Below are 15,962 nucleotides of genomic sequence, written 5' to 3'. Positions count from 1 at the left end.
GCGGCGGCTCCGAATTTGTCATCTTGGCAGTGTTGAGGACATCGACTTTGTGTCGCGAGGGCGACAAGGTCGTTTTGGCGCACTTCTCTGGGAGTTCTTCTCCAGCTTTGTTGGAGTGTCCCGTGTCTTCTCCTCTCATAGTAGGCACGGCGTCTTCTCTCTGGCTTGGTTGGATGGCTAGCCAGTCTTGGGTGAGTGTGTCGTCTGATTATATCAGTTGTGGGTTTGTGTGGGCTTGCCCTTGTGGCGTGGCGCGTGGGGGCATGGCCCCGTGGTGTCTTGTTGTATGGTTTTCGCCCGATTTTCTCCTAAAAACTATGCATTTTCTTCTTAATTAATGGATGAGGCAAAACTTTTGCCTCTGTTTAAAAAAAAATGTTTGTGGTTTTCGGGAGCAAGCACGTTTTGCTGCGCGGGTTTCTGTTTGGCGTTTCAGCCACGGCGCCGCGTGCGGGCTGTCGTGAGGCGAGACGAGGCCTACGATCGAACGTCACTTGTGACTTGTGAGTAGTCTCATGTGCAGCTAATAAGTGGTTTGTCTAAAAAAAAAAGCTAATAAGTGGTGATTGACAGATTGACACGTACGTGCTGCAGCATTTCCTCGAAGCTACCACCGTGACCAAGCAGGTCGATCCGCTGGGTGTGGTTCACCGCACTCGTATATAGCTATCGGAGCAGTGCGCGACGCGCCGAGGCCGCCGGCTACATCGGCTCCTGGCTCGTCAGGAAGCTCCTCGACAGAGGCTGCGCCGTCCATGCGACCATACGGAACATCGGTATGTGTCAAATTTCTCCGCGCATGCATGCCACCGTAGACAGCTCGCCATCGATCGAGCGATAGATTGGGCGAATTTTCTGTTGGATAATTAGGCACAATTTTCATGATTAATTCCAGAATATAAAGCATGACGAAAGTAACTACTAACATGTGAAACTCGAACATACTAGATGCAGTGATCAACATGAACAGTAGCAGAGCAAACGGTACAACATCCATCGCTAAACAGATCGAGATATGTCGCACGTACCGATCTGGTGGAGGTGGCGGTGGAGGTGTAGCAGACGATGTCGCAGCAGTAACGTTGTTGATGACAACGTTGTTGACGACAGGGAAGACGGGTCGAAGTAGACGGCGTTGAAGACGACGGTAGGCAGCACCGCCCGACTTGGACGGAAGGCGACCCGTGATGAAGAGCTTGAGCAGTCGCGCGCAGCGCTTCCCAAAACCCAGTCCGCCCTCTCCCGTACAGGATCGCAAGGACGAGTGGTTCCGGAGACCTGCTCTCTCGTTCGCCGATGCACGTCGGCGCGCGAGCCGGAGTAGGCTATGATGGCGGCGCAAGCGAGAGAGGTGGAAACCCTAACTCGTGTATTAGATGTGTTCTCGCGGTAGCCGGGCAGGAGATTATATAGGCTCGGGAAACCCTAGGCAACGTGGGCCACGCCCACGTCGCACGAACGTTTCGAGTCGGTTACGGATAGCCCACGATCCGGGAGCGACCCGAACCGACTAACCGCGACGCGTCCGTCTAGGACTCTGTTCGTTTTCCTGAGCTGCAAAAAGTAAGGAAAGTCTCGGCTCGAGGCTCAATCCACTCACCACGAGCGCGGCGCGCGCGTCGTGACGTGTCGAGTCGAGTCGAGACGAGCGAGGAGGAGGAGGAGCGCGTGCGTGTAGCACTCATTTTCACACTCACTTACTAGTGGTGGAACAACCCACCTTATAAGGTGGTCTAACTTCCTCCCAACTTTCCATGTGGGACTAAACTTCCCACCTCTTGCCACTCCCTAGTGAGCTGCCACCAACTTGGGCTCAAACTCACAAGGCTTCCACTATGTGGGCTTTGAGATTTATAGGGAAAATCTGAAATCTAGTATGGGCCACCAAATGTGGTCCCAATATTTCAACAATCCCCCACCAGATCTCAAATCCCCATTTAGAGATTTACCAATACTCGCTGCTTGTTTATATACCAGTGTTTCAGCGGAGACTGTTAAGTTGAACTTCCGCCTAGAACCTTAAGCTACATCCATTCACACTTGAACAATGGACTAAGCCTTGAATTGCAAGTTTTGCGTGAACAGGGTTTCACTCAAAGTCATGACCAGTACATGGCTGCCGTAGCCTACCCCGCGGGTGAAGCATATGCGTCATACTTCGTGGTCTCTTCATGAGTTTACTAGAGATCACCCAAATCTCATAGATTGCGACGTTTAACAATCGGACTCATATAGGTGTGTTATTTCAAGAATGCTCTGTAGGACAGCACCATTGCTAAAATAGCCAACATAAACACATTAAGGCTTGTTGCCAACCTGCCTTACAGCAATTGAGAGTTGTGCATCTTCACATAGAGAGGGTTACATAATACTCTCCTCAATTAAACCACTAGTTTGTTCTTCCCAGGTCCTAATTCACGGGATCTCCGATCACAAAGGTTGGGTTACCATTATGGTGTAACATCAACGGGTCTCAAACCCATCTCCCTAGATGCACTTTCTATCACATTACGTGATAGTCCCTTTGTAAAGGGATCTGCCAGGTTTTTGTCTGTTTGAATATATGTAACAGTTATTACTCCGGAGTTTCGCAATTTCCTGACAGACTTCAAACGTCTCTTGACGTGTCTTGATGACTTCGCGTTATCCTTAGAATTGTTCACTTTGACAATTACAGTTTGATTGTCACAATTCAAAAGGATTGCCGGAACAGGTTTTTCAACCACGGGCATGTCCATCAAGAGCTCACGCAACCATTCTGATTCAACAGTGGTTGTGTCTAAAGCAGTAAGTTCTGCTTCCATAGTTGACCTTGTCAATATGGTTTGCTTGCAAGATCTCCATGACACTGCGCCACCTCCAAAGGTAAATACATACCCGCTAGTGGCGTAGAGATCAACTACATCAGAGATCCAATTTGAATCACTATATCCTTCAAGCACAGTTGGGTGCCCTGAATAGTGAATCCCATAACTCATTGTACCACATAGGTAGCGCATGACCCTATCAAGTGCATGCCAATGATCAGTACCCGGGTTTGACATGAACCTACTCAACTTGCTAACAGCAAAAGAGATGTCCGGTCTAGTCGCGCTCGCTAAGTACATGAGTGAGCCAACAATCTAAGAATATCTCAGTTGATCTACGGCAATCCTTACGTTCTTGCGTAATGTCACACTGGGATCATAAGGTGTTGAAGAAGGCTTGCTATCAATATAGTTAAACCGGCTCAAGATCTTCTCAACATAATGGGATTGCGTTAGAGTAATCCCACTCTCGTTCTTAATCAGCTTGATGTTCAGAATCACATCAGCTTCTCCCAGATCTTTCATATCAAAGCACTTTGACAAGAAAGACTTGACCTCGTGTATTATTTTCATGTTTGTACCAAAGATCAGAATATCATCCACATACAAACATATTATAACACCTTCGCCCCCACCATGGCGATAGTAAACACACTTGTCAGCCTCATTGACAACAAAGCCTACGAAGTCAAAGTTCCGTCAAACTTCTCATGCCATTGCTTAGGTGCTTGTTTCGAGGCCATATAAAGATTTCAGCAACTTGCACACCTTTCTTTCTTCACCTTTTACTACGAACCCATCAGACTGATCCATATAGATTTCCTCTTCCAACTCTCCATTAAGAAAAGCTGTCTTTACGTCCATTTGATGAACGATAAGACCATAGGAGGCAGCCATGGACAGTAGTACTCGAATGGTGGTAAGTCTAGCGACAGGTGAATAGGTGTCGAAGTAATCTTCGCCTTCTCTCTGTGTGTAGCCTTTAGCTACAAGCCGCGCCTTGTACTTCTCAATAGTACCATCAGGTCTTAGCTTCTTCTTGAACACCCATTTGCAGCCCACAGGCTTGCATCCATGGGGTCGTTCTGATAGCTCCCAAGTTCCATTAGAAAGAATCGAGTCCATCTCATTATGGACAGCTTCTTTCCAGTCATCTGCATCTGGAGATGCATATGCCTCTGCAATGGACGTGGGAGTATCATCCACAAGATACACAATGAAATCATCACAGATACGTCTCCAACGTATCGATAATTTCTTATGTTCCATGCCACATTATTGATGTTATCTACATGTTTTATGCACACTTTATGTCATATTCGTGCATTTTCTGGAACTAACCTATTAACAAGATGCCGAAGTGCCAGTTCCTGTTTTCTGCTGTTTTTGGTTTCAGAAATCCTAGTAACGAAATATTCTCGGAATCGGACGGAATCAACGCCAAAGTTCCTATTTTCATCGGAAGCATCCAGAACACCCGGGAAGAATCAGAGGGGAGCCCTGGGGGCCCCACACCACACCCCGGCGCGGCCAAGGGGGGGCGCCCCCTAGGGTGTGGGCCCCCCTTCGACCTTCCTGCGCCGCCTCTCCGCCTATAAAAAGCCCCTGGATCAGAAAACCCTATCACGATTGACGAAACCCACAGAAACCTTCCAGAGCCGCCGCCATCGCGAAGCCAAGATCTGGGGGACAGGAGTCTCTGTTCCGGCACCCTGCCGGAGCGGGGAAGTGCCCCCGGAAGGCTTCTCCATCGACACCGCTGCCATCTCCACCGCCATCTTCATCACCGCTGCTGCTCCCATGAGGAGGGAGTAGTTCTCCATCGAGGCTCGGGGCTGTACCGGTAGCTATGTGGTTCATCTCTCTCCTATGTGCTTCAATACAATAATCTCATGAGCTGCCTTACATGATTGAGATTCATATGATGATGCTTGTAATCTAGATGTCATTATGCCAGTCAAGTGAGTTTTACTTATGTGATCTCCGGAGACTCCTCGTCCCACGTGTGTAAAGGTGACAGTGTGTGCACCGTGTGGGTCTCTTAGTCTAGATTTCACAGAATACTTATTCACTGTTGAATGGCATAGTGAGGTGCTTATTTATATCTCTTTATGATTGCAGCATGTTTTGTATCACAATTTATCTATGTGCTACTCTAGTGATGTGTTATTAAAGTAGTTTTATTCCTCCTGCATGTGTGCAAAGGTGACAGTGCGTGCACCGTGTTAGTACTTGGTTTATGCTATGATTATGATCTCTTGTAGATTATGAAGTTAACTATTGCTATGATAATATTGATGTGATCTATTCCTCCTACATATGCATGAAGGTGAGAGTGTGCATGCTATGCTAGTACTTGGTTTAGTCTGTTGATCTATCTTACACTTAAGGTTACTAAAACATGAGCATTATTGTGGAGCTTGTTAACTCCGGCATTGAGGGTTCGTGTAATCCTACGCAATGTGTTCATCATCCAACAAAAGTGTAGAGTATGCATTTATCTATTCTGTTATGTGATCAATGTTGAGAGTGTCCACTAGTGAAAGTGTAATCCCTAGGCCTTGTTCCTAAATACTGCTGAGTTACTACTGCTTATTTACTGTACTACTGCGTTACTACTGCTGCATTACTTCTGCTTGTTTACTGTTCTGGGCAAAGCACTTTTCTGGTGTCGTTGCCGTTGCTACTGCTTATTCATACCACCTGTATTTCACTATCTCTTCGCCGAACTAGTGCACCTATTAGGTGTGTTGGGGACACAAGAGACTTCTTGCTTTGTGGTTGCAGGGTTGCATGAGAGGGATATCTTTGACCTCTTCCTCCCCGAGTTCGATAAACCTTGGGTATCCACTTAAGGGAAACTTGCTGCTGTTCTACAAACCTCTGCTCTTGGAGGCCCAACACTGTCTACAAGAATAGAAGCTCCCGTAGACATCAATCACCAAAAGATTTTTCAATCCTTCGTCTCTTGCTCTGTTTAGGAGCTTCATTGTCATCCTTCTCAGTAACATTCTCATGTGATTGTTCAAAATACTCATTAGATGTACTAGACTCAGGAATTATCTCAGTAGAAATTCTAGCAATGCTATGCATATCTTTCATAGGAAACATATTCTCAAAAAATGTTGCATCACGAGATTCCATAATAGTATCAACATGCATATCGAGTACCTCGGATTGAACTACTAAAAATCTATATCCTACACTCCGAGGAGCATAACCTAGAAAGATACAATCCACTCGTCTTTGGTCCAAGTTTGCGCTTCTTAGTAATTGGAATATTGACTTTCGCCAAACATCCCCATGTGCGCAAATACGAAAATGATGGTTTTCTCCCAGCCCACTCCTCGTAAGGGGTTTTATCTTTATTCTTGTTAGGAACTCTATTCAGGACATGACATGAAGTCAATAAAGCCTCCCCCACCATGCCTTAGATAAACCAGCAGTGGCTAACATGGAGTTCACCAAGTCAGTCAGCGTGCGGTTTTTCCTCTCGGCAACCCCGTTTGATTGGGGTGAATAGGGAGGCGTCCTCTCATGAATAATGCCATGTTCCTCACAGAATTCATCAAAGATTTTAGGAAAATATTCGCCACCACGATCCGACCTAAGACGCTTGATCTTTCTCTCTAGTTGATTTTCAACTTCGGCCTTATAAATTTTAAAGTAGTCTAAAGCTTCATCTTTAGTTCGCAACAAATAAACATAGCAAAATCTAGTCGCATCATCAATCAATGTCATGAAATATCTCTTTCCACCTTTTGTCAACACACCATTCATCTCGCATAGATCGGAATGTATGAGTTCTAGAGGTGCCAAGTTTCTCTCCTCGGCCGCCTTGTGAGGCTTCCGAGGTTGCTTTGATTGCACACAACTATGGCACTTAGAACCTTTGGCAATGGTGAAATTCGGAATTAAACTCAAACTGGTTAGCCGAGACATTAAACCAAAATTATGTGACATAAACGAGAATGCCATACACCGGTATCATCACTAACACTGCACAAATATGGTTCACTGACTTATTACTGAAATCGGAAAGCGAAAAGCGGAACAAGCCTCCGCACTCATAGCCTTTACCAATAAATTGTCCAAACTTGGAAACAACTACTTTATTCGACTCTAAAACAACCTTAAAACCATCTCTGCATAGAAGGGAGCCGCTAACGAGATTCTTGTTCATAGTAGGGACATGCTGCACGTTCCTCAGCTGCACGATCTTACCCGAAGTGAACTTCAGATCTACCGTGCCAACACCACGAACAGAAGCATGTGAACCATTCCCCATCAAGACGGAAGAATCCCGGGCGACCTGGTAAGAAGTGAACATGGATATGTCAGCACACACATGAACATTAGCACCTGTATCAATCCACCAACATGGAGATTGAAATACCGAAAGAACAGTAAAGAGATTACCGTACCCATCAGCATTGCTAGCGGTCACCGTGTTGACTTGCCTCGCCTTTTTCTTGCGGTCTGCCCTCTCTGGACAGTCCTTAGAAAAGTGGCCAGTCTCTCCACACGTAAAGCAGCTCAGATCTGCTTTGTTTATCATCTTCTTCTTCTTGAAGGTTGTAGTCTTCATAGGCTTATTGAAGGAGGGCTTGTTATTCCCTTTGTTCTTGCTGTAGGGTTTCTTCTGCACCATGTTGGCGCTAGACTGACCCTCTCCTTTCTCAGTATTATCCTTAGCCCGAGCTTTCTCCTCAACATCAAGAGATGCTATCAGATTTTCAACTGATATCTCCTCGTCTCTTGTGTTTGAGAGTTGTGGCAAAGTTCCTCCATGAAGGGGGCAACTTAGCGATGATGCATCCAGCCACAAACTTGTCGGGTAAGGCACACTTAAGGAGTTCAAGCTCTTTCGCAATGCACCTGTATCTCATGAGCTTGTTCGACTACGTAACGGTTGTTAACCATCCCGATGTCATGGAAGCTCTCCATGATGTACAGCTTCACTGTCTCGCATCGGTTGCACCGAACTTAGCATTCGAGTGCATCCCGTAGCTCTTTACCATCTGTTAAGTGCATGTACACATCACACAGACGATCAGCAAGAATACTTAGAACGCATCCGACGAAGAGAGTATTGTTTTCCTTGAACTTGTTCTGATCTTGGTCAGATATAGTTCCTTCAGGTAAACCATCAGTAACTTCGAACACTTTCAGATGAGTAAGCCCGAGCATGGCCTTATACTGCCACCTCTTAAAGTGCACACCGGTAAACTTATCCGCCCTCAGTGCATCGGAAAAACCAGCCATTGTTAACTCGGAAATTGCCTACAATTAGGTTTTTGGATTGTTGGATAATTAGGCACAATTTCCATGATTAATTCCAGAATATAAAGCATGACGAAAGTAACTACTAACATGTGAAACTTGAACATACTAGATGCAGTGGTCAACATGAACAGTAGCAGAGCAAACAGTACAACATCCATCGCTAAACAGATCGAGATATCTCGCACGTACCGATCTGGTGGAGGTGGCGGTGGAGGTGTAGCAGACGATGTCGCAGCAGTAACGTTGTTGATGACAACGTTGTTGACGACGAGGAAGACGGGTCGAAGTAGACGGCGTTGAAGACGACGGTAGGCAGCACCGCCCGACTTGGACGGAAGGCGACCCGTAATGAAGAGCTTGAGCAAGCCGCGCGAGCGCTTCCCAAAACCTAATTCGCCCTCTCCCGTACAGGATCGCAAGGACGAGTGGTTCCGGAGACCTGCTCTCTCGTTCGCCGATGCACGTCGGCGCGCGAGATGGAGTAGGCTATGATGGCGGCGCAAGCAGAGAGAGGTGGAAACCCTAACTCGTGTATTAGATGTGTTTCTGCGGTAGCCGGGCAGGAGATTATATAGGCTCGGGAAACCCTAGGCCCACGTCGCACGAACGTTTCGAGTCGGTTACAGATAGCCCACGATCCGGGAGCGACCCGAACCGACTAACTGCGATGCGTCCGTCTAGGACTCTGTTCGTTTTCCTGAGCTGCAAAAAGTAAGGAAAGTCTCGGCTCAATCCACTCACCACGGGCGCGGCGCGGCGCGGCGCGGCGCGGCGCGGCGCGGCACGTCGAGTCGAGACGAGCGAGGAGGAGGAGGAGGAGCGCGCGCGTGTAGCACTCCTTTTCTCACTCACTTACTAGTGGTGGAATAACCCACCTTATAAGGTGGTCTAACTTCCTCCCAACTTTCCATGTGGGACTAAACTTCCCACCTCTTGCCACTCCCTAGTGAGCTGCCACCAACTTGAGCTCAAACTCACAAGGCTTCCACTATGTGGGCTTTGAGATTTATAGGGAAAATCTGAAATCTAGTATGGGCCACCAAATGTGGTCCCAATATTTCAACATTTTCTCTGTGCCTTCTTCGACCTTCCTGACTTTCAGTCATGGCCGGACGCGCCGTCGATCGGGCTGCAGGTGACGAGAAGAAGACGGCGCTGCTCAAGGGGCTGCCCGGCGCGGCGGAGAGGCTGACGCTGTTCCAGGCGGACATCTACGACGCCGTCACCTTCGAGCCAGCCATCCAGGGCTGCGACTTCGTCTTCCTCGTCGCCACCCCGCTGATGCACAACAACGTCGTCGTCCTGCTATGCGGCCTCGTCGGAGGAGACACCATCCTGCCCTACACCCCTGACAGCATGAACACCATGCTGTCGCCTCTCACCGGCGTCGAGGTTTACCACAAGAACCTAAGGTTCCTGCAGTCCCTCCTCGGCTCCGTGCCACTGGTTCATGTCGACGACGTCTGCGAGGCGCACATTTTCTGCATGGAGCGCTTCACGGACATCGCCGGCGGCCGATACCTCTGCCCCGCGGCGTACCCCAACATGCAGGATATTCTGGAGCACTACGCTGGCAAGCACCCGCAGCTCAAGCTGATGATCAAAGAGTATGTTCTTTAACTGAATGTTTGAATTTGGTTATCTCGATGCGTTGTGATTAATACGTGCTATGTACTTTTTGCGTGTGGATTAGGGTGGTGGGAGAGGGAGTGAGAGTGCAAGCTAATACAAAGAAGCTTATGGAGCTGGGGTTCAAGTATAAGTACGGGGCAGAGGAGGTGCTAGATGGCAGCCTGGAGTGCGGCAAGAGGCTGGGATTGCTCTGATGCATAACATTGCCATGCCACCGTCTGTTAGTGCTAGATTTATTCTCAGTTTTTAAAAAACTTTAAAGTATTATTTTTGAATATTTCAAAAAAGAGCTAGATGTGGCTCGAGCTACGTTTGTGGTTTCCGGGAGTAGAGTGTGGCGTTTTGGAGACCGAGCTCTTTATTTTCAAACACTCAAAATTCGTATTTTAAAGTTTTAAAAAATGGAAATAAAATTCTGAAGATAGCCAATGATGTATGTTACAATGGTGTTAAATATTAATGCAAATTAATTTGTATTTTAAGCTACACGAAATTGACAAAATCTGACATACTTTACAGTCTTGAAACATGCACTATTCACTATAAAATTTGTCACAATTTCTTATTTTTGTGTAGCCTAAATATGAAGTAGTTTGTATTGAGATTTTACTCATTGTAGCTATCTGCAAAATTTTGATTCGAATTTTTTAAAATTTTGAATCATGAATTCTGAGTGTTTGTAAATAAAGGGCTAGGTGTAGCTCAGCCTTCATTTGAACTTTTCCCTGGTTGCCACTATGTAACCTTTAGACATTATGTGTTCATGTTCTTGTGATTAATATTAGGTTGGTCACCTGTACTGACCTAAGATAAATAAATAAAGATTTCTTTCACTAAGTCCATCGATGGAAAAACAACCATTTCTGAATTGATCAAGTTGCACACAGTTTATAAAATGCCGTAGCTAAATAAGAATCACCATTTAAGATTGTTAACTTAGAACTAGAATAGTGGCAGTCAACTTCGAAGTAGGTGACACTTGCAAATCAACTGATAAAAAACTCAAGTAAAGATGGTTCATTTAGCGAGATACTGGAACACTTGCGCTTTGACTGCGTTTAAACAATCATCTCTTAGTTGACCTGCATGCAAAGGCAAAATAATTCAACATAATAAGAATAGTATGAATGATAGAAATAATAAAGAAATAAAATTAAGGGGTGGCTAGATATTTCGGTGGCATATGGAACACACTAGACATTTTAGATGTACAAAGTGGGTCTAGATGCAAAGAGGGATGACTGATGTATATACCGTGCACTAACTCCCTTGCAGTCATGCTATTTAAGCCTAAAATGCGGTTTCATATGGATTGCACAAAAATAATTTCACCTATAGTTGTGTAGAACTTACCAAAAAAATCATAAGAACTGTGATGATTTAAACAAGTTCTTTGTATTACAATATATAATGTTTTTTTTGGTTACATTTTCTGTAACATTTAAGCATATTTAGCATGAGTTTTGTAAATGCTTGAGAATTTCACAAATTTTGTTACCATTTACACATATTTTACTTGGGTTTCTTACATGTTTATGAGGCATTTGTTTGCTTTTTTGTTTGTCTATATGTATGCATGTATGTACATATGTATGTATGTTTGTTACACAAAGTTTTGTTCATGTTTCGCATGGTCATCCAAGTCAACTCGAACCACTGCAAAATTCAACTGAAACTTGTACGAAAGTTTAAAGGAATCATGAAACCACATTTAAAACTTTATAAAGGCTACATAAATAGAAGAATGTCAACAAGAAGTCTCATAATATTGTTGGTCAAGTTTCAACATCTGAAAATTTTAAATTTCAAAAATACTAGACATTGATCTTGTTTGCCAAAGCCCATGGAGACGGATAGATGGTGCGAAATTTAAAATATATATCATTTCTTAGTTCGTAAAATAAACGAAAGGTTGGATTAAATTATGGGAGAGGAAGAGTATGGACAACCTGTTTATTTTAGTAAAATCCAAGGCTGTAAGTGAAATATCAACCGAACGTGGGTATGGTGCATTGTACATGCCCCGTACCGAACTATTTACATTGTTCTCATTCCTTAATACTTGAAAGAGTCGTATCGATAAAATGAGTTGATCCACCCAAGAATAACAAAACAAAAAAAATCCATCTATTTATATGTTATTAGAATTATATTAGGGGTTAACAAGAAAAGAAGAATAATGCTAGGAAATTTCACAATAAATAGAAACATCTAGCCCTTGATTTAGGTAATAAAAATTAAACGACAACCATTAGATATTCCGTTCGACGTAAGTTAAAAATATTACCAATCTATGCCATTATGAAAATAACCTTTCGTAGTAGAACGAAAAAAGGCTCCTTTTCCACTCTCTCTCTCTCGTATGCACTTTTGTTTGAAAATATAGCGCGACCATGTAAAAGAAAGAAGAAGGTAATATCGTGCGAGCAGCCGCCGGAATCCTCAACTCTCATGATCGGAAGGTGTAATATGCCAGGTTTAGAGGATATAAACAATAAAAAAAAATATGTGCATTGCAATCAATCATGCATGTAAAATCTGGGTAAATTTATAACTTTTGATATAACTTGTCAAAGTGATTGAAGTTGTAGCCGAGTTGATGATTCAGGAATAGTTCATCATGCCAAGTTTTGAAAACTTTGATATGACATTTGATAAAAAACTATTCTTAGAACGGTAGGATTAAGACTCGTGAATAAAATTGAATTAACACGAAGCACATCCTTTAGGAAGAAATAACAACTTTCTTCTTAATTTATCTTTCCTAACCATCAATTAACACATGTGCTGCATAATTATTTTGGACATGATCAATCCGCCCCAACAACATCATTTCTATTCTTACCTTATTCTACCTCATCCTGTCTTAACCTAATGTTTAAAATCTATACAAATCATAGCTCCTTATACCGGAAACCGCAAGGTCAAAAGTTCATAATAGCCTTGCATTATAAAAGCACTAATCCTATGAAACTAAGCTCATTTCGATTACATTAAATCCTATGAAACTAAGCTCATTTCGATTACATTAAATAGATCAAGCAACTTGAATAAATTAACTACAAGGGTTTTGCAACTGAAATGATCACAACTCGATGAAATCAAAACCATTGGAACTAAAGTCATCTTTAGATCCTATTTGATAATCCATACAAATTCCTCACATCTTTATTTCATCCATAAATTTCACCGCAAGTCCCACAGTTGAGTCCAAACATATTTTTGCCAACGGTGTATAAACCTAATATGTACACCTTGGAAACAAGAGTTAAAATACGCACGTTTTCAAATTTAAGATTATTTCTTAAGATATTAAGTTTGATTTAGAGCAGTAGAGGGTGGTAAATTTCATGTTAACATTTATGGTTGAATATCACCATTTCACATTTAGCATTGAAATGATAGTAATTATACTCCCACAAATTAAGGCTGATTAAATTAATTTTTCCATGTTTTGTATTGACCAAGAAAATTGTTGTGACTAGAGCCATATTAATTCTAATAGCACATACAATTGCCCATAGATTTTCTAGAAAATTTTACATATTTCGTTTAGAAATACATAAGAATATAAGAAAATGACCTCTCAATTTCTGAACCATCTTTATTTTACATAAAGATAGTAGGAGAAAATTCCATGTGTACAAGATAATTAATAAATATTATTTCCTCCGATGCATAGTAAGTGTCATGGTTTTAATTTAAATTTCACTAAAAATAAACTAAAACCACGACACTAATTATGGATCAGACGGAGTATTACTTTTATAAAAATTAAAGATGATGCCCTCGCATTTGCAAGGGCCACTGTATTAGTTAGGAATAAATAGTTTATAGACATCTGGATATTTGAATTCACGGATAGCGACATGGATAATATATAATGTTTTCCCCAACATACTCTTAGAATGAAAGGCTTCTTTGATCAGTGGCACAACCAAACCTATAGTTTTCTTTTCGGGGGAACTATTGTAGTTAAATTCAATAATAATATTGGTAGATACTTCAAAAAATTAATTAAGACAAGGTGGTCCTTTATCATTATGCTATTTAATATACTGGCTTATACATTAGTGATGATTATAAAGCACATAAAACACGATGGCCAAATTGAAGGTGTAGTACCGCGTGTTGTGGATGGTGGAATGCCTATCCTTCAATATGCTAATGGCACGATTTATTTTTATGGAACATGACTGTGCAAAAGTAAGAAATCTGCAATTAATTTTATCAGCATAGGAGCAACTTTCGGGACTAAAATAAACTTGCACAAAAGTAAATTGTTTTTCTTTGGCAAGGCAGAAGATGATGCCGCCACTTATGCACAAGTCATGTTTCTGATCAGCTATTTGGGTATTTCAATTTATTATCGGTGACTTAAAATGCAGAATGAAAACACATCAAGAAAAGATTGCATAAGAGATTAAGTAGTTGGAAAGGAAAATAACTATCCCTCGACGAAACATTAGTTCTCATCAGTTCTGTACTAACCAACATGGTATTTTACATGATTTCTTTCTTTCAACTTCCTACAGGAGTCTTACAAAGATTGGATTATTTCGATCAAGATTCTTTTAGCAACAAGATAATGAGAAAATAAATATCTATTGGCTACACAAAGTGTAGTGTGCCATCCTAAGGATCAAAGTGGCGTAGGGGTTCATGAGAGTAGTTCACTTCTTGCTAAATGGCTTTTTAAGTTGCTTAGTGCAGAAGGAGTATGAAAAACTCTCCTTAAAGGAAAATATATTGACTCTCGTGCATTGTTCCAAGTTTATTGGAAACGTGGTGATTCTCACTTCTTAGTTGGTCTTATGGCAGCGAAGAAATTCTTTTTTTCATATGATATATTTCCTATGGTTCGAAGATACGGTTCTCGGAGGATATGTGGCTGGATAATGCTACACTCCGCAACCAGTATTCAGCTCTGTACAATGTTGTGTGTCCTAAAGTTGATACAATCGCCAAGATGACGGAATCCTTCTTACCAAATGTGACGTCCAGACGAAATCTCGTTGGTCCTAGGCTTGAATCATGTCATGATTTGTTACGATGCTTGGCTTTGGTTCATAGTTCTAAATGGTCTGGTGATGGAACCTACATGAAAATGGTAAATTGTCTATAAAATCAATGTGCATAGCATTAGCCCAGCGAGAAGTGACAGCTAATAAAAACTGGAAAATTTGGAAAATAAGAATTCCACAAATTTTTTTTTGTACGTGGGACCTTCGAAAAGGTGTAATCCTCCCAAAGGATAACCCTGTCAAACACAATTGGCATGGAAGTACTAATTGTGTGTTTATCACGATGGCAAAACTATTAATCAAGTGAAATTCTGCTAGGTCTATATAGTCAGTCATCATGTAGCGTTGCTAAATGGTGTTAAAAACAAGTTTAAGATACTTATTAGGATGGTAGGGCTTGCCATTATCGGGTGCTGTGGCTATGTAAAAATGACAAGATTTTTAACGATAAAATTCATCTCTTATGCAGGTTATCTACCGTGCACAGTTTATGCTTCGTTAATGGCTGTCTCTACGGCGTGTGGAGAACCGCGAGCTACTTATGGAGGTGCCTACATTGTGCTAAGTTAAGCTTTACACCACTTATTTTGCATCGTGATTCATACCAGTAATAAGTTACAGGATGAATTATAACTGAAATTTAGGGTCTGTTTGGATGCTGCCAAGGCTCGCCCTGCCAATTCGCGGGCGCGCCAAAAAGTTGGCGAAGGAATCATGCGCCCCCTTCTCGCCAAAATGTTGGAGTGGAGTAGGCATGGACACGCCAATTTATTGGCGTTCAACCAAACAGGCAACAGACCACTCAGTCAACGCCTATTTTTTGGCAGGGCAGCTCGGGGCTCTAATCCAAACAGCCCCTTAATAACATTCTGTAACGAAGTTTACTCAGAAATAGTCACACCCATGTTTGTGGTTTTCGACACAAGACTTTCTTTCCCAGGTCGCTCTCGCGCGGGGGCGACTCCGGAGAGCCCCAACCCTAGGCCAAGTGACATAGGCATCCCAAATGGGCCTGCCAAGTATAGTACCCGGGGTTTATTGAAGGCCCACTACCCGAAGAATAAGAAGATTCGGAAGCCCAAGATGTATTTAAGGAAAAGATAGAGTTGTAATAGGAAGTGTTATTTGTAATCTGGCGGGATGAGTTAGAAACCGTCCCGGACTGCGTAACTTGTACAAAACGAAACCCTCGGCTCCACCTCCTATATAAAGG

The 15,962-nt window shown here is 42.8% G+C and overlaps 2 protein-coding genes across 2 annotated transcripts in view; both read left to right on the top strand.

The window, feature by feature from the left end:
- LOC124670437 (putative anthocyanidin reductase) overlaps positions 1-15,962 on the top strand; it is a 46,338-nt gene that overhangs the window by 23,894 nt on the left and 6,482 nt on the right. Inside the window, exons 5-6 of the mRNA XM_047206936.1 lie at positions 9,418-9,700; positions 9,787-9,927. Coding sequence (XP_047062892.1) covers positions 9,418-9,700; positions 9,787-9,919 — 416 coding nt within the window. The 3' untranslated portion in view covers positions 9,920-9,927. The remainder of the gene's footprint in view (positions 1-9,417; positions 9,701-9,786; positions 9,928-15,962) is intronic.
- Positions 600-15,962, top strand: part of LOC124670436 (putative anthocyanidin reductase) — a 21,845-nt gene continuing 6,482 nt past the window's right edge. The window contains exon 1 of the mRNA XM_047206934.1: positions 600-694. The gene's annotated coding sequence lies outside the window, so the exon portion shown is untranslated. The remainder of the gene's footprint in view (positions 695-15,962) is intronic.

This window comes from Lolium rigidum, chromosome 7 (genome assembly GCF_022539505.1).
Source record: "Lolium rigidum isolate FL_2022 chromosome 7, APGP_CSIRO_Lrig_0.1, whole genome shotgun sequence".
Taxonomy (NCBI): Eukaryota; Viridiplantae; Streptophyta; class Magnoliopsida; order Poales; family Poaceae; genus Lolium; species Lolium rigidum.
This window is presented reverse-complemented; position numbering and strand designations above follow the sequence as displayed.